Source organism: Salvia splendens, chromosome 4, assembly GCF_004379255.2.
Source record: "Salvia splendens isolate huo1 chromosome 4, SspV2, whole genome shotgun sequence".
NCBI lineage: Eukaryota > Viridiplantae > Streptophyta > Magnoliopsida > Lamiales > Lamiaceae > Salvia > Salvia splendens.
Window position 1 is genome coordinate 7,005,669 of NC_056035.1, and position 19,947 is coordinate 7,025,615.

Genomic DNA, 19,947 nt, shown 5'->3' on the forward strand with positions numbered 1-19,947 from the left:
CAATAGCGCCGATCTACGTTCCGAGTAGATGACCGTAGTATATTCATTTTCTCAAATCCAATTCCCGGTGAGTGAGAAATAATATATTAAAGTTGGTCACAATAAAGCTAGAAATGAGCTATGAGAAAAACTAAGGGATTAATTAACTGAGTGTTAATTATCCCACATTGGGGATGATAAACTTCTTTGATGAAGTATTTAATAAGATGAATTATTATGTGTAATAATTATCGTGGAATAAGATGGGTGACAGAGCCCACACGCGCGGGCCGCCGCCGCCCGCCCGCGAGCTGCGCACCGTGACTCGTGACTCGTGCACCGGGCCCCTTGTGCCTTGGATCTTGGCAATTGATCTTTGGGTGGTCTTTGGGCTGTTCTTTGGAGCTGCTCGTTGAGCAGGGTTCAAGTCCCGCTTGTTCTTTTTAGATCACCTCAAACTCCACGCTATCCCCGACGGACCCCGACTCATGGTTGTTCTGGTCCACGTCATGTCCCTGCTGGACCCCGACGCATAACGGGAGACAAAAGGTCTCCGTTGGACCCCGACGCATAACGGGAGACAAAAGATCCCCGCTGGACCCCGACGCATAACGGGAGACAAAAAGTCCTCGATGGACCCCGACGGTCCATGGTGTATCCCGTCGTGTAGTGTGTCCAGATGCATCGTGTTTCTTCAGCTCCCAATGGCTAGTGCACCAGTCAGTAACCCCCGGCGGTTACAGTTAAGCCATCATGGCTCACATAATGGTTGTTGCTCCATCAATGCCCAATGGGTGGACTTGGCCTATAAATAGGCGGTCACTCCATGCATTGCATACGATTGAACACACAACAAACTCATATCATTTGCATAGCTCTCTCCCTCTTTGCATAGTCTTCCCGTTGAAGCTCTGCCTCCGCCTTACTCCTGTTCGCCGGAGCTCTGCTGCTAGCGGTGCTGCTACTTCAGAGACGAAGCCGTTTTATCTTTGGGGACGACACGCCAAACCGAGAGCACTACCGGGGCGTATCTCGTCTTGCGGAAAGAGGACTCCTCGACTCGGCTTACAAATTATATCTACGGTTTATAGTTTCTAATTTGTTATTTCAATTCAGTTTATTTCCGTTTAGTTTCTCCGTTTTTCATTGGATTGTAGTACGCTCGGTTAGTGTATATTTGTATCACAGTCAAAGCTGGACAATTTTTCAACCAACATGTAGTACTACTTATTTGGTTGTCTTTATTCAAAATGATTTTGGAATTTGAGTTACCATGTTTTATTCACCCTTTCAAATTGGAATATTAATGGCTTTTTTAGTTTTAGTTAGTTACTTACTTATACTTATAGATTCGTGCATACCGCAGAATGATTTGATGGCATAAGTTTGCCATAAAAATATATCCCTGTACAATAATTTAGGAAGGTTTTTCAAAATTCACAATGATGTTAGATCACCTCATGTTTGTTTTATCATACTCCATTTAATAACTAATCCTTGATTAAGTTTGTGCAAAATTTTAAAGACAGGATATATGTAAGTGAGCTTTGCAGAGTTGAAATTGAAGTCCTATGTATTCAAACACACGTACACTTTATATGCGAAATTATATCGACATACTATTATAGGTAGCTAGATATTGATATCTTTGTACTACTACAATTTTGTTATATGTTGTTTAAATCTATGGTCGCATCCAGCCCATTTAATTAATCGTTTTAGCACACACTCATCTTTAATTTTAGCGATAGCCCCTTTTCTCATTTAATTTGACTTTTTCAGTAAATACTTTCAGTAGGAGTATTTATTTTTCAATAATATAAGTACTTGAATTGTACTAATATGAACTTCTAATTTATAACATTTTGGTCTTATCATTTTTATCCCAACGCTTAAAATTTATGGAATTCATTTTTCATTTTTTATAATTATAGTAAGTTTATCCTAATTTTTCAAGTTACCAATACATACAATTGTGTACGATGATCACTGCTCTTTTTTATAATTCAAACTTCACTTCAACGGTTTAGGCCTTACTATTACCTTTGTCTCAATAATAACTTGTAGGCCTGCAAATTTAATCCGCGGGTTTCGGATATACCCTGCCCCTATCCAATATCCGGCGGGTTTTGGGTACCCGAAACCCGAAATTATGGGTTCGGGTACGGGTTTGGGTAGTTAATGTTAGAAATTTTCGGATTTAGGCTACCCGAAACCCGTATTAGGGTACCCGACTAATACCTGATTAAACCTGATTAATTATGTATTTGTGATAAATATTGATTTAGTATAGGTTGATTTGACATTTTATTGTTCTATTATCTCGACTTTAATACTTCTTTACATTCGTGTTGTGTTCATGTTGCATTATTTATGTTTTTACTTGTTATCTTTTGAAAATATATACTTATGCTTTCTCCATTTTATTTACATGTTCATTTAATGTCTTAAAAAGTTATTTTAATCTCTTTTGTATTTCAATTTATGCCAAAAATTTCTTTATTTTTATTTTAAAATTAAGTAGTGTCGATTTGTCTAATGTCTATTTTATATAGCGAAAGCTAAAACATTAGAAATTTAGAATTGAAGTTTCGACTTTTAATAATAGTTAATAAATAGTAGTATTGTGTTATTTTTAATAGTTTCTATTCTCATCACAATATAATTTATATAAAAGAATAAATTTGAAATATAATAATTTCGGGTTTATGGATACCCGATTAGCTGGGTTCGGGTACCCGCATCGGGTATTAGGGTACCCGAATTCACATACGAGTCGGACATTGTGTATGATATTTTTAAGATTTCGGGTTCGGGTACCCAAATTTTCGATTTGGGTACCACGGGTACCCGAATTTGCAGGCCTAATAAGTTGTACTAGTATACAAGAATTACTTAAAAAATTGTCTACAAATGATTGGTTAAATTGATACATTGAAAATACACATAGATGGCTGCCTAGCTTTAAAATGGTAGCCTTATAATACGGATGTTGCCTTAATTAAGAGCATCCCCATCAATGCTCTTGGATATGGGTCCGAACTCACATTTATTAATTTTTTTCTTACTGCTCTTATGTAAGAGTACAACACTCACATTCATATTTTTCCCGCAAGAACATGCTCAAGGGTCCCACCATTTCATTATTCAACATACTATCAAAAGGGGGAAGGAAATAAAAGGTGCAGCGAGAGAATAATCAATAGTGTCGTGCAAGAACGTCAATGTGCAGCCAGTTTGAATCAAGAATTATTGACAATTGAAATGTTGTAAGAATTTATGTAGGTCTCCATTAATCTTCAATTATAACACGAATTTTAATTCAAAATGAATGAAATATGATAGATATCAAAAGAATACTGCTGTTAGTCAAGCACCCATCTTTTTGCAGGATTTACTCACAAAAGCGGTTATTAAATTCCATCGCCTATTACTATTTCCCTCTTCTCTGACACAGTTACTCCGCCACCCTTCCCCCTAACTTTTAAACCACATCAAAAATGAATAAAAATCGAATTTTGGAGAAAAAGAGATGTCCCCACTTCATTAGATTTCTCTGCTATTAGGTTGATTTGATAGTTGACAATCGATCCTGTTTTCTATGTATAAATCATGAAGTCACTACCCGGATTCTCTACACAATCGAATTTGGTCCAATTCAACGCAACGAGGCGGATTTACAGTGATAGCCGTGAAGGGTGTTGGAACTGAAGCACCGAATATGGGTGAGAGGGAATTCAAGTCATGTGATCGAGATGATGTCTCGCATCTTTCTCTTGATATAGGAGGTAATTGCCTGTTTAATTGCTGAATCGTTTCTTCGCAAATGCAATTATTGCTTTTATTTCATTTGTTGCGCTTCGAATTGTTATGATTGCCATTTCTCGACTACTACCTTTTTTTCCCATTTTCAGCTGTGATTTGGGCCCTTACTGTTTAAACAATCTGGAACCTTCTGTAAAAAGCAAAATTTTCAAGTGGGGTCTTTCTTAAAGCTTAAAAGGCATGTTGATTCGACCTTTTGTTTTCTATGGTTTGGTGAAATCGAACTTTCTTTCTTTGTGCCTTTGTGGTGCTTTTCTTAAGTTTTAATTCGAGTTAGCTGATCACAGCGCAAGATATTAGCTAATTCAGGATTGAAGATCATTTATCATTCTGCTTGACAAAACTATACATTTTCGTTTTACTTCATATAATTCGATTTAGTTCAAGTTATACTATTGGACTAAGGATCATTTATCCCTCTGCTTGTTGAAAACTGCACATTGCGGGATTGTATAGCTGTAACTGTCGGTGCTACAAAACATCCAAGTTTGACAGTAGTCAGTTGATCAACCAATCAAAATTTGCTTTAATCTTTCATTTATTATCTGTAGGTTCGCTAATAAAGATGGTTTACTTCTCAAGTGGCTCTAGCTCCCCCTCTGATGATCAGAAAGACAACTATTTAAAAGATGGAACTAACACATCCATTGGCACCTCCAATCATAATGGCCTAAGAGGGAAACTTCACTTTCTGAAGTTTGAAACAAGCAAAATCGACGAATGCATCAAGTTCATATCTTCCAAGCACCTTCAACACAATGGTGAACCATCGAACTTTTCTATTATGATCAATACCTCAACATATGTGAAATATGCATTTAAGTAATTGTTATGTTACTATATGTCATGTGTCATATGTCATATGTACAAGTGGTGCCTTTCTGCCTGCTCCTTCAGTGCATTATTGTAGCTTTGGAAAATGATTGCAATGTTATTCTGCTATGATCTGCCTCTGATGAGATGGTAATGCATTAAATTTGTGAATCGGGCTAGATGTAACATCAAGATTATGAGCAACCGTTTTGGGGTTCATCAACCCAGTAGATAATCTGATCACACATGTTTAGCTGAACAGTTTTCTCAGTATTTCTGCATACTTATTACCTTTTTAGAGGCTTGTGAATCCTGTACAGTAGTATTGCATATATCTGCCTTCTTACCGGCTCTCTGAATCCAGGTGGTCAGGATGATAAGGACCTTGCCAGTGAGGAAAACATTATTAAGGTAATTTTTTGAATAATGCCGATTAGATGATTAGAAAATGTCCTTTTGTCATTGCCTTGTCCTGAAACCAAGTAGGTTTCTTATAGTTAGTCTCCAGATATTTTATGAGTTGATATGGTTTCTAAAGAAGTTTATGATTTGTAATCTAATAGTAACATAACGAGAAAATCATTTTAGTGAATTTGAAACAAAAATTATGAATTAACTAATAAATAGTTTCTGCCAGTCGTAGCTTGTTTTTCCCTCTTTCTGATAATAAGAGTGGATATAGATCTGAATGTCTTTCTATCATAGACCGGAACTGGAGGATATTTTTCCTATCCTTTCTTCCCTTATTCAGTTGATCATGTAATGTGTAGACTTTTCAAGTCAAGCATAAAATTTTGTCTTGGCACTTAGACATTATGAATTGATAATCTGATTGATTCTGTTTCTGAAGGCCACGGGTGGCGGGGCATTTAAATTTGCTGATTTATTCAAAGAAAAGCTAGGTATTGTTCTGGACAAGGTAGATGAAATGAGCTGCCTTGTTGCTGGAGCCAATTTCCTACTTAAGGTATTGACCATTTAATGCTACAATCTTGAATTTTCTTCGTTCTTCATTAGCTCTGGGTGACTCTACTGCAGTTTGCATTGTATCATCTACTCTTTCTCCTTTAATATTTTTCTATGAGCAATTCTGTCTCTAATCTCCATTAAGGGTACAGCACCAATTTGAAACTTTTCAATTTCCTTTAATAAGGATAAATTGCTATTAAGTAGTCATCATATTCCATTACACTCCAGATTACAATTTTTACAAATAATTCAAGTTCCTTTGTTGTCTATTTTGTTTCATTGCCTGTAGGCCCTTTCTGCTGTGCATCTTGTTAATTAGGTTTGCATATGAAGGTTACATTTTACTTTTACTGGTTAGGCAGTGAACCATGAAGCATTCACCTATATGGATGACCGGAAGGACTATGTCCAGATTAACCACAAAGATCTGTACCCTTATCTCCTAGTTAATGTGGGGTCTGGAGTCAGCATGATCAAGGTAATCTTACTCTGTTTCACTATATCTTGTTCTTTTTTTCTCAACCTCTCCTTTTCATGTTTTAGAATAAAGGTTTCTATCTATGACTAGCCAAATTATATTTGATTAGAGCAAAATACTACTTTTTTCTGAATAACTCGGTGTAATGATAGGATGAAACTACCATGAAAGGTATCATCTAGTTAACGGAGTACATTCATCTGTTACTCCCCGTACTTAATGTGATTACTATTTTATGATTCTATACCAGACATGACTCTGTTGCATCTTTTGCACGTGTATGAGAATTTGAAGGTTTTAGTTCCTTCATGTAACATCCTATATTATCTTTCCCTGTGAATTTAGGTAGATGGAGACAACAAATTTGAGCAAGTCAGTGGAACAAGTGTTGGTGGCGGCACATTCTGGGGTTGGGAAGACTTTTAACGAAGTGCCAAAGGTTGCTCTTAGACCTTTTGTATGGTGCAATTTATTGTCCCACATAATTCGCCTCATGATCATTTCTGGTTACAGTTTTGATGAGCTGTTAGAATTGAGTCGCCAAGGAAACAACAGAGTGATAGACATGCTTGTTGGAGACATATACGGTGGAACAGATTACTCGAAGGTTTATTTCCTTGAGAGCATGTCCCCATCTCCTCGATGTCCTTCTTTATTTGTTTCAATCAGTGTCTAGAAATTTCAGTACGACAAACTAAATTCACTAATCTGTATTTGAAGTGAGCGCTTTAACAGTATATTGCATCCTCTTGTGTGAGAATCTTGTAACTCTTAGAAGAGTGGCCAGGTAGGCGGTATAACAATATCTATCTGTTTAAATATTTCAGATTGGTCTTACGTCAACAACAATTGCTTCGAGTTTTGGCAAGGCAATATCTGCAAACAAAGAACTTGATGATTACAGACCTGAGGATGTAGCCAGGTCCCTACTAAGAATGATCTCAAACAATATTGGACAGGTCAGTCAAATGAAAGCGGCTATTTTACACCTAAAAAACTGTGGGTAATTGCATTAGATATAGAAAAAATAAGAACATAAAATAGCCAGTGTTACTGTTGGGTTCTGTAAAACTCAATTCTGGTAAGACACATCAGACACATTTTACATGAAGGTTAAGCTATGTTAGGACAAACAATTTAATTGCAATACTAGATTTAGGAAATCATTTTTTTTATCATCATATTCCCACTATATCCATTACTCCTTTTGAAGAAGATGGTAAACATTTTTTTGTATCTGTTTAGCATCATTTTAGCATGTCATGTTGGTTTTGAGGTATACTTGTGTTTTAACTGTTTCCTCTATCTGCCAATGTCAGATTGCTTACTTGAACGCATTACGTTTTGGATTGAAGAGGATATTTTTCGGAGGATTTTTCATTCGAGGACATGCATACACAATGGACACACTTTCAGTAGCAGTTAATTTCTGGTAGTGACCTGCTTTTCTGCTCAAATAAAATATAGTATGATGTTCATAAGGAAAATCCAATTGGCATTTTCATTGATCCCTTGCTATAAATAGTTATCTTTGCACTCCTGTTTTAAATGATCACTAGTGGATTTTGATTCTCTTAAAAACATTGCATAATTTTCAGGTCGAAAGGTGAAGCAAAAGCTCTATTTCTGCGGTACGAAGGGTTTCTTGGGGCACTGGGAGCTTTTATGAACTACAAGAAAAATGGATTTACAGATATCACTCATCAATTTATGGAACAATCCTGTGAAATTGCACAAGATTTGGTCTGCAAAGATGAAGATATTTAGTGATGTGTTTCTCAGCACCAACACAGTAAAGTCGAACCTAACCCCATAGGTGTCGGTAGAATGTATTGAAACTACTTGCTGTAGTGCCGAGTTAACTTTGCACTTTGCAGTATCGTATATTAACATACAAATCCCAGGGATTTAAGATTTTCAACCCACACCCTCTATCTAGTTTATTGGAGAGGAATCATCACAAGTAGTTTCTTCTTGTTGTTATACTATTATCCACAGAATATTACTGTATGTATCCTTAGTAAAAAATTATCTGACTGGCGATGATTGATGCTATTCTCATTATTTTACTCTCTAAGAACGTGTTTACAGTCTCAAGTTAACCTTATGTAAGAACCTTCGAATGCCTTTTCTTTTTTTTATCTCCCAATTTGTCACTAATTAGTCATAAATGCTATATAAAGTAGTTTAAATCCAATCTAGTTTTTCTGTGATATATTCAGCATATTTGATAATAGAGTTTGTTGGCAACTTAGGCAGTTCCATGGATGGTGGAAATTGTTGCCAGGTTGATGTTCATCCTGTTACAAAGTCCTCTCTATCCCCAGGGCCATCCTTTCTGCAGGCTCTTCCTCATGGACCAGATGTCTCATGGAAACTACTCAAGCGAAGAGCAATAAGCTTCTAAACATATTAAAGGTATTCACAAGGTAAGAGAGTCCATAATAAGTACTACTAGTGTTCTGACCACATGTTAAAAATCCAAAATTCTGTATTATTGACTCATTTGAATCCAAAATCCTTCAGTGCTAAATACAATCTTATGTAATTCACTCGATAGCAGATGCTTTGTGTGTGAAATATCATCAGTCAGGACGCTTGATTGAGGATGTTTATCAATATGTAGTTCCATCATTGTTTTTGGATTTTTTCCATTGTGAAAATATGAAAAAAGAATCTCGAAACATGTGGAACTCTTGGTGCTTTCCTTGCTAGTCAAAATCTGATTATGTTATGTTTGATAATATGCAATATGTTCAACAGTACAAGGATTGGCATTAAATTGTGTAGTGAGCAACCAAATTTCCAGGCTATGAATAACTGTATTATGCCCCATTGATGAAGGTTCAAAGTTATGAACAATCTTTGTCATGATAGTGAAACTGAAACATAGATTTTCTGCCTAGTATGTTTTCCACAGCCAGTTGGCCTTGTCTTTGGGTGTTTTGTTCTTAATTATTATTGATAGATGCTCAATTTAATCAGTAGTGCTTTCTTTCTTGTCCTTCTCTTACTATGAAACCTAAGCTGAGTTCCTCATTGAAGCTTTTTATAATATGACTAACTGCAATGGTCTTAGGTACAGTACAACCTTTTCCTAACAGTCTATTCATATCATGGTGTCATTGTCAAGGCTTTGTGGAATGCTGTTTCATGTTTCATAGTTTCTGATTCTACATACATCTCGGGATATTATGGAATGATTTCAAAGCTTGTAATTTGAAATTTACTTGGTACTCCCTGAATTTTGCAGGAACAGACTTTTTATGTTACTACTTTGATAATCTCAAAACAAGAGTCTAACTCCATTTCCTAGCACATCAGCCTTGTGTATTTTTTCTTTTTCGTCTTCTCTTCTTTTTTGTCGGTTTCAGGCGGTAAATGAGGAAGATTTATACGCCATACGACATGAAAAAGCCTTATTTCCTATTGGATGCTTCCATGTAAGTTGTCCATTGTAATAATGGAGTGCTCATTTCAGTTGGAAGAAGCTCGGCTAGAGAGGAGTTCGGTAAGCTCGGCTTACCGAGCTGGAACTAGCTTGGAACTAGCAGAAGAAGAAGGAAGCTCGGCTTTGAGCGCGGCTTTGAGTTCGGCTTTGAGCCGAGAAGACAGTTGGTCTTGAGCCGAGAAGCAAAGGAGTTCGGTTTGTGTACCGAGAAAGGAGTTCGGTTTATGAACCGAGAAGGGAGCTCGGTTGTGAGCCGAAGAGAGTGCTCGGTTGTGAGCCGAAAAGAAAGTTCGGTCTTGAGTCAAGAATAGAGTTCGTCTTGAGCCGGGAAAAGAAGAAGCAACAGTTCGGGCTTGAACCGAGAAGGAAGTTCGGCCTAGAGAAACTAGCCGTTGGTGCAGCAGTTAGTTAGCCGAGATGTAGCAGTTATTCTTCTTGCTTTCTTGATTCTTCTTGTAGTTAGTTAGTAGCAGTTGCTACTTGATTGTAGAGCTTTAAATAGCTCAAAACCATGTACGTAGTTAGTAGTGAAAATCAATAAAGAGTTTTCAAGTTTTCTCTCCAAGATTACCATCTTCGATACTCTAAGTGTGAGTGTGTGTTCTTCTGCATTGTGAGTTATCATACAACTGTGAGTGTGTGTGTGATTCACCTGAGTGTGTGAAAGTCTTGTGCGTATTGAATCCCAACAAGTGGCGCCGTCTGTGGGAAGATGGCAGCAAGGCTTGATGCAGAAAAGTTCACAGGCAAGAATGATTATAGCCTGTGGAAGATGAAGATGAAGGCGGTCTTGATTCAACAAGGCTTGGCCGCAGTTCTTGCAAATACAGAAGAGAAAGGAAAGGCTCCAATGCTTGATGATAAAGCTCAGGCAAAGATGGAGGAGATGCAGCTCAAGGCACATTCTGCAGTGATTCTGTGCCTTGGAGATAAGGTCTTGAGGGAAGTTCAAGAAGCCAAGACTGCGGTGGAGATCTTGAACAGGTTAGATGAAGTTTACCTGGCAAAATCTTTGGCTAACCGGCTGTATCTCAAGAAGAGGCTCTATGCCTATAGTTTTTCTGGTGAAAAATCTATCATAGAGCAGCTGGAGGAGTTCAATAAGATCATTGATGATCTGGGCTCTGTGGATGTTAAAATTTCAGATGAAGACAAGGCCATTCTTACATTGAATGCCTTGCCTAGCTCGTATGACCAGTTGAGTGATGCAATTATCTATGGCAGAGATAAGGCTATCACCTATGCAGAAGTCTACTCGGCCTTGATGGCTAAGGAACTCCAGAAGACTACCAGCAGAAGCTCTGCAAGCTCCAATGTTCAAACTGCAGAGGCCTTGAATGTGAAGAAGTTCAAAAAGCAGAATTTCAAGAAAAAGTTTGAGGGCTCTAAACCCTCAAGTTCTGATGCTCAGAAGGAAACCAGAGCATGTTTTTGGTGCAAGAAACCAGGGCACTTGAAGAAGGACTGCCATGCCTGGAAGAGAAAACTAGCCTCTGAGGGCCACAACACTTCTGATTGTGTAGAGAGTACTGATCCCCCTGCTCAACTCATGAATGTAAGTGATAATGGGATCAGTCACAGGTGGATAATGGACTCAGGGTGCAGCTTCCATATGTGCCCCAACAAATCTTGGTTTCATGATCTTCAGAAAGCATCAGGGACTGTAGTTCTTGGAAATAACCATGTGTGTCAGATCAAAGGGATAGGGAAAGTGAAGCTAAGTTTGCAAGATGGCTCTATAAAGATCCTAACTAGGGTGAGGTATATTCCGGAGGTGAAAAGAAATCTCATCTCATTGGGAATGCTGGAGGAGAAAGGGTTCACCATATTGATGAGTCAGGGAAAGATGCTTGTGAAATCTGGGAATGCAGTGATGATGGAGGCCGACAGAGAGCACATTCTCTATTATCTGAAGGCTAAGGCTGTTGATGGAGAAAGCAATGCAGTGTCAGATGACTCCATAATGTTATGGCACAAGAGATTGGGCCATCCAGCAGAAGGAAGCTTGAAAGAACTCATCAAGAAGGGCCTGATCTCTGGAGATTTCAACAAGATGGACCCCTGTGAGCAGTGTATACTTGGAAAAGCAAAGAAGGCACCCTATCCTACAGGTATTCACTCTTCTACAGCCCCATTAGACTACATACATAGTGATCTCTGGGGCCCTTCACCTGTAAGCTCAATTGGTGGTGGGAAATACTACCTTGCTATTATTGATGACTACACTAGGAAACTGTGGGTGTATATACTGAAAGAAAAATCAGAGACATTCACAAAATTCAAGATATGGTGTAAAGAGGTGGAGCTAGAGAAGGGAAGAAGTGTTAAATGCCTACGAACTGACAATGGCTTGGAATTCTTGTCTACTGAGTTTGATCTGTTTTGCAAAGAGAAGGGTATGAAGAGGCACCGCACTGTTCCTGGTAACCCCCAGCAAAATGGTGTTGTGGAGAGGATGAATAGGACTATCCTAGAGAGAGTAAGGTGCTTGTTACTCAGTTCTGGTCTGAGCAACAGATTTTGGGGAGAGGCTGTGAATACAGCAGCCTATCTCATCAATAAGTGTCCATCTACTGCCCTTAAGTCTGAGACTCCTGATTACATGTGGTATGGAGCCCATAGTGACTACTCAAAATACAAGGTGTTTGGGTGTGCAGCCTATGCTCATGCTAGGCAAAGTAAGCTTGAGGCTAGGGCTCTAAAATGCATATTGCTGGGGTATCAGAGGGGTGTTAAGGGGTATAGGCTCTGGTGTATTGAGCCTGGTAGGCAGAAGGTGGTGGTGAGTAGGGATGTTGTGTTCTTGGAGGATCAGATGCCATACTTAAAAAGGAAGCTGGACTCCAATGAAATTGAGAGTGATTTCCTCAAGGTGGAGCCAGTGGGACTTTGCCAAGGAGCAGGTGGAGCCTCTGACTCAGAAAGTGAGTCTGAACCAGAGGATGATGGTGCTCTAGCTCGAGGTAGAAAAATTGATGAGCCTACAGCAGATTCTGCCAGAGAGTACCAGATAGCAAGAGATAGAGGCAGAAGAAATACAAGACCACCTGAAAGGTTCTCTGATGTGGTCTACTATGCACTTTGTGCTGCTGAGGGCATTGATATTGCAGATCCTCTCACATATAAAGAAGCCATGAAGAGTAAAGACAGAGAAAGGTGGATTGAAGCCATGAATGAGGAAATGGAATCTTTACTCAAGAACAAAACATGGATCTTGGTGGATAAATCCAGACTGACCACAGATGGAAAAGAAAGGAGGCTGATCAGTTGTAAGTGGTTGTTTAAGAAAAAGATTGAGACCACTGATAAAGATAGAATCAGATTCAAGGCAAGGCTGGTGGCTAGGGGCTTCACACAGCAAGAAGGAATTGATTTCAATGAAGTATTTGCTCCAGTTGTGAAGCACACTTCGATTAGGATCTTGTTGGCAGTTGTGAACCAGCTAGACTGGGAGCTACAACAGCTTGATGTGAAGACAGCCTTCCTCAATGGGGATCTAGAGGAGACTATCTTTATGGAACAGCCAGAGGGCTATGTGAAGACTGGAGAAGAAGGCAAGGTGTGCCTGCTACAGAAAAGTCTTTATGGACTTAAGCAAAGTCCTAGACAGTGGAATAAGAAGTTTGATGCACAGATGAAGAAGATTGGCTTCTCCAAGTCAGAATATGATGATTGTATTTACATCAAGAAGGCAGGCAGGACTCCCATTGCCTACCTATTACTCTATGTGGATGATATGCTACTTGCAGGCCCTTCTATGACAGAAATTCAGAAAGTTAAACAAGATCTGAAGTCGAGTTTTGAAATGAAGGATCTAGGAGAGTCAAGGAAGATCCTAGGCATACATATTCAGAGAGATAGAGGCTGCAAGAAGCTGTGGATGCTGCAAACTGATTATATTGACAAAGTTATGCAGAGATTCAGAATGGAGAATGCTAAACCTGCCTCAACACCCTTGTCCCAGAGTTTCAGATTATCAAAGGAACAAGCTCCTAAAACTAAGCAAGAGGCTGATGAGATGGAGGCTATCCCTTATGCTAGTGTTGTTGGGAGTATCATGTACACTATGATTTGTACAAGACCAGATCTTGCTCATGCTATCTCAGTGACTAGCAGATACATGGCAGACCCGGGGAAGGAGCATTGGAATGCTCTTAAATGGATATTGAGGTACATGAAGTCAACTAAGGACTGGGGGATTGTGTTCAATGGCTGGGAAGGTGGATCTGAGGAGGTTGTGCAGGGGTATTGTGATGCAGACTATGCTGCAAATCTGGACACCAGAAAGTCTCAAACAGGTTATTTGTTCACCATGTTTGGAACTGTGATCAGTTGGAAATCAGGTCTGCAGAGTGTAGTTGCTCTCTCAACTACAGAGTCAGAGTATATAGCTCTCACTGCAGCTGTACAGGAGAGCTTTTGGATCCAGGGAGTAATTTCTGATTTTGGTTTTGACCAAGAAACAATGGTGATTCATTGTGACAGCAGCTCAGCTATATGCTTGGCCAAACATCCGGGTTTCCATGAAAGGAGCAAGCATATAGACATAAAGTTGCACTTTATTAGAGATGAGATTGAAAGGGGAAGGGTGAAGGTGGTTAAGATTAACACCTTGCACAATCCGGCAGATATGCTAACTAAATCTCTAAGTAGAGACAAGTTTGATCATTGCAAGAAGTTGATCAATGTTTGTGCAAGAACTGAGATGAGCCCTCAGGTGGAGAATTGTAATAATGGAGTGCTCATTTCAGTTGGAAGAAGCTCGGCTAGAGAGGAGTTCGGTAAGCTCGGCTTACCGAGCTGGAACTAGCTTGGAACTAGCAGAAGAAGAAGGAAGCTCGGCTTTGAGCGCGGCTTTGAGTTCGGCTTTGAGCCGAGAAGACAGTTGGTCTTGAGCCGAGAAGCAAAGGAGTTCGGTTTGTGTACCGAGAAAGGAGTTCGGTTTATGAACCGAGAAGGGAGCTCGGTTGTGAGCCGAAGAGAGTGCTCGGTTGTGAGCCGAAAAGAAAGTTCGGTCTTGAGTCAAGAATAGAGTTCGTCTTGAGCCGGGAAAAGAAGAAGCAACAGTTCGGGCTTGAACCGAGAAGGAAGTTCGGCCTAGAGAAACTAGCCGTTGGTGCAGCAGTTAGTTAGCCGAGATGTAGCAGTTATTCTTCTTGCTTTCTTGATTCTTCTTGTAGTTAGTTAGTAGCAGTTGCTACTTGATTGTAGAGCTTTAAATAGCTCAAAACCATGTACGTAGTTAGTAGTGAAAATCAATAAAGAGTTTTCAAGTTTTCTCTCCAAGATTACCATCTTCGATACTCTAAGTGTGAGTGTGTGTTCTTCTGCATTGTGAGTTATCATACAACTGTGAGTGTGTGTGTGATTCACCTGAGTGTGTGAAAGTCTTGTGCGTATTGAATCCCAACATCCATCTTTCTTTCTTCAGTCAGCTGATATGGTCACTTATCCAAAGCAAACTGTGTAGTGGACAAGATAGTAAGATGGCATTTATAGAACCTTTTCATAAGAGATAATTTCTCAGGTTTAGTTGGAGCTTTGCAGATACTATTAGTTTCTATGCAGCTATATATGTAAATGGTCCCTGTTTGCTTCCATCCTATACCTTAAGCTGTCTGTTTGATATGCTTCATATTTTCTTAATTGTAACCATCATCGACCAGTATTAGTATTATGAACAATCATATTATGAGTCGAGTTCATGGTTTTAAAGACTTGTAGTGTTACAACTTGCATTCCAAACCACCATATAAACATGATCTGTTACTAGCATTTGATGCACCTTCAGTCCCCCATAACTTGTCTGAACTAATTCAGACAATGCGGTATATTGAAGCTAGCCGACCCTGATGGAATGGAACGAACATCATCGAAGAATGTCGAGAGGGGCTTCCAAATTCACAATGCACCATCTGATGGAACCGCCACATACCAGTATTGCTCGTTACACAAGATAATATAAGCGCATAAACTGATTCTGTTTATTATTAAGCAGATGTTAAATGGAGTTAAGCATATGGAGAATGTTAAGTAGAGCATGATTGTCGTTTGTACTGAGCATGCATGTGCAATCAATTCATGTATATTTTGTGCAGGGAAGGGGTGGCGGCCCCTACGGTACAATTCAACATGAGAAGAAAAGGCAGCCCATGTGCACTCTGTAATTAGGTTCTGCACAATGCTTGTGGACAACAGAATAAACCAATCTCTTCCTCCAACAATAATCAACATGTTTTTCTCCTAAATTTATATGCTTCCTCAGAACTTGGCTTCTTCTAACTTATTTTATTGAGATAATAGGGGATAACTGAGATACCGTCTCTTTTCTTTTTTATATACACACACATGTGGTAACAAAGTTGGGGTTTTGGGGCCCCCAATATTAAATAAGTTGTTACCATTTCTCACCTAATGTAATTAATCATCTTCTTGATTTTATCTTCTTTTCATGGTTGGAATTTGTGAGAGAGGTCCAATTGTGCACACTAGAAAGTTGCGCTCCTACTGTTGCAACAATTTTTTTCAACACCAATTAATATACTAACTATCATCGGAATTACAACTTTATTTCATATTTTCAACCCAAGATATGAATAATGCTATGTGGCCACATTATGGCCAGCCATAAATTAATTAAATAATAAAAAAATTGATTTTTTTTTTCAAATTTTTGATTTAATACTACTTTATTTTACTTTTATATCATCTTCATTATCTGTTGCTCAACATGTTAGTGTTGCTCTTTCGTAGTATTTGCTCAACTTATTACTACTGTCATTTCTTGATTGTTGCTCAACGTATACAGTAATTCGTGATATTAATGTGTTTTACGTAATGGAATTCAAAGATAAGTATCAACTCACAAGTCCATTCACACACATATAAGTTTATATCGGTAATTCTAATTTTTTTATACATGTAAATGGACTAAATTAACTTTTTATGGCCGGCCACATTATGGCCATTTAGCATCACTCCCAAGATATACCATTGTCTCTCAACTTTTTGGCCTTTTAACTGATAAATTCATAAATACTTGAGACCTGCCATATCCCAACCTTTTTCCTTTTTTCACTGTTGACAATAAAGAATTTGCCGCTAACATAAATTCAAAGTTTTTGAAAAGAGGATTTTAGGTGATTTTGTATCATGGAGTACAATTTAATCAAAAACCCACATACACTATATAATGTTGTTTAAAATTTACAAGGAATGAATAATTGATCTTCTAGTGTCAGCAACTCCTGACCCAAAATCTTTTTAATATATGGCCACCAATAAAACACCAAAAAATGAAATAGACCTAAAATAGAATTATAGAAACTAGATAAAAATATAGAGTTAAAAAACTAGCAACCCTTAATGCTTAAAAGGGATGTACATTTTTACTTAATCCGCCATTAACATTAGTGAAAAACCCCATCAACTCCGGCCGGTAAGGCAAATACGACCGCCGCCGCTCCTCCCCTTTCGCCTTACTCTTCAAATACACTTCATGAGCCGACAACGGCGCCGTTTTCACCTTCCCGCCCTTCTTCGCTTTTCCACTCACTTTCACCGCCGCCGCCTCCTTTTTCTCGCACTTCTCCTCTCCCTTCGCGGCCGGAGACGGAGCGTTGTTGTTGTTAAGGAATACGAAAGCGTCCCTGCCGTCACTGTTGCTCCTACCGAGCAAATCCTTGAACCGCCAAATTTTGGAAAACCCGGTCGAGTTGCTCTTTTTGCAGACCTCGGGGGAAGCCTCGACCGCCTTCCGGTCCGACCAGTCGCAGCTCGGACCGGCGGCTCGCTCGTTCTCCGCTTCCGATGACGTGGCAGCTCCAGCCGTTTCCACGAACACCTTCACCGGAGGCCTCATCGGCAAATTATCGTGCAAGGCGGCGGGATCTTCGCCGTAAAATAGCAGATCGCGGCTGAACAAGGGGAAAATCGGCTTGATCTGACCATTGATGAACGCGTCCTCCGCCGCTATAGGCGACGTGTTCGCTCCTCCACACATAAACGAAAATTCCTCTTCCTCCTCCTCATCCTCTTCGACATCAGCTTGATTTTCTTCAAATTTCACATCAACTTCGCCTTTTTCATCACTGCTGAGTTTCAGATGCGTGAGGAAATCTTGGCTCATCTCGGTTTCTAATTGAGTTTCCATATCTGCAATTCTCTCTCAAGGTTGTGTTTGGTTTTAGAGAGAGAGGTTGGATTGATGAGAAGATTGGATTAAGTGAGGGGTTATTTATTTTATATGGGTGGTTGGTTGGTTAGAAGGAAATTTAGGTTTGGTTTTCTATTACTCCTACTTTTTTAATAATATTATTGTTGCTGTCGAAGTTTGACACACAATTATTGTATGGGAAATCATCATATTTGTCTCCATCTACATTGTATACTTTATTTGGTTGTCAAGAAATTTCCTTGGCAACCTACGCTTAATCTTTTTGCCGTCAATCATGTGACTGTTTCACTCTATTTTAGGTACCTACGCATTTAATATCATTATATTAAGTCAATAATTATCTATTGCCGCCTTTTATTTTAAAGATAATACTACTTCGTCAGATATTTTACTATATGGAATATTGCTTTAATATCATAGGATGGCGGTATATGATATGGTATTATCACACAAAATGATAAAATATTATTAAATGCAAGTAGTATTAAATTATGACGGATAAGTTTGTGATTTCTTGGAAGGTTCTACAACGGCTGTGAGCAAGACTAGTATATTTTGTTGACGATTGACTAAGAGAAAGGAAAATTTGAGAGGGGAATATTAGTGTGGTATAGCGCCCACGAGCGACGAATATTCGTCCATCTATTTTAGACTATAAACCCTTGTTTCTCAAGTTTTTATGAGAAAAAAATGTGTAGGAAAACGTGTGGAAATTGGAAAAGGCAAGGCCTTTGGCCCTTCACTTTGAGTAACCCCCACATTCTTTTATGTAGTGTCTTAATGCATGGATCTTTCATGTCTCCATCTCTAGCCTATATAAGGCATAGAGTTGTAGAGAGGAAGGACACACAAACAAAACATTCTATCTTCTCTCTAGCTCTCAAGCATTCTAGTTTGCTTTTTAGGAGCATTGTCTAGCTCGGTTCTTGGAACTTCATCAAGTTCGCCGGTGCCTAGCGGGTTTGAAGTGCTTCTACACGCTAGGAGGAAGTCGTTTTATCTTTGGGGGCAATACGCCATTCCGTGAGCACTAGCCGGGGCGTAATTTGTCTTGCGGAAAGAGGGCTTTCCTCGACTCGACTTATAAATTTGGTTTGCTTTATTTTCGTTGTAATTTTCATTCCTCTATTTGTTGCAAGTTTCCTTTCGATTGTAATAGTTAGAGTACCGCCTGTACACGGCTTGGGAATTTCTTCCCATTATTTCTAACAATCGCAAGACAAATTAGTGTACTCTTCTAAGACAGGGTTATACCAATTGAAGTTGGAGGAAACATGAGCACCAAAGCTGGAATGAAGAAACGAACAGTACCAATGTTCATGAGCTACGAAATGGTTAATTCCTTGAGATCTATTCTCTTGAGAATTGTGTTTATCGTTTGTCAGTTGACAAGCAAGACCAATTTTGACTTGGTAGTAATAATTGGGATGCATGGGTTGTTGAATATACCAATGCACATATGGTTCAATATAATTGTGTACTTATTGTTGGAGACAATATTGTGCAAATTATTTGAACGTGTTGTTATAAACAACAAAGATCACGAGGTGATCGCAATGGTCTCCGATGTGAACCATGGTAACAATCCAAATGAATGGTTTGTTGATACAGGTGCTACATGTCATGTGTGCTCCGAAAGAAGCGTTTTTTCTACCTATAAATCTGTTGGAGGTAGAAAAGTACGTATGGGAAACCAAGCCTCTTCTAAGGTGGTTGGTGTGGGTAATGTGTTCCTAAAATTAGGATCTGGAAAAGCTCTTACCCTTAGGGATGTACTGCATGTCCCAGACATCCGAAATAATTTGGTGTCAGGCTCACTTCTAGTAAATCATGGATTTTCACTAGAATTTGAGTGTGAAAAGGTTATATTGACCAAGTATGAAAAGTTCATAGGTGAAGGTCACCTAGTGAATGGGCTTTTTGAGCTGAATGTTACAGTTATTCACCGTGGAAAAGGAATAAGCAATAAGGAAAATGACACATCCTCTTATTTGCTTGAAAGCTCTGACTTATGGCACAATAGATTGGGACATGTAAATCTAAATGCTATAAAAAGATTAGTAAATCTTAATTTACTAAAAGTAGATAAGTTTAACTCACAAGAAAGATGTGAAGTGTGTGTTGAAGCCAAAATGGCTAAACTGCGGTTCCATTCGGTAGAGCGAAGCACAAAACCTCTTGAATTGATCCATACAGACGTATGTGATTTGAAATTTGTGCAAACAAGAGGTGGTAAAAAGTACTTCATCACATTTA

General features: G+C 38.9%; 1 protein-coding gene and 1 pseudogene across 1 annotated transcript; one reads left to right on the forward strand and one right to left on the reverse strand.

The window, feature by feature from the left end:
* Window positions 1-3,347: 3,347 nt before the first annotated feature.
* LOC121800045 lies at window positions 3,348-9,641 on the forward strand (annotated as a pseudogene).
* A 7,243-nt stretch (window positions 9,642-16,884) lies between these two features.
* LOC121800573 lies at window positions 16,885-17,667 on the reverse strand. Its single transcript, XM_042200120.1, has one exon. The coding sequence runs from the start codon at window positions 17,665-17,667 to the stop codon at window positions 16,885-16,887; it is 783 nt and encodes a 260-aa protein (XP_042056054.1).
* Window positions 17,668-19,947: the final 2,280 nt, after the last annotated feature.

What these genes read in the sequence shown, in the direction of transcription:
- LOC121800573 (XM_042200120.1), bottom strand. Translation starts at nt 17,667, where the DNA reads ATGGAAACTCAATTAGAAACCGAGATGAGCCAAGATTTCCTCACGCAT.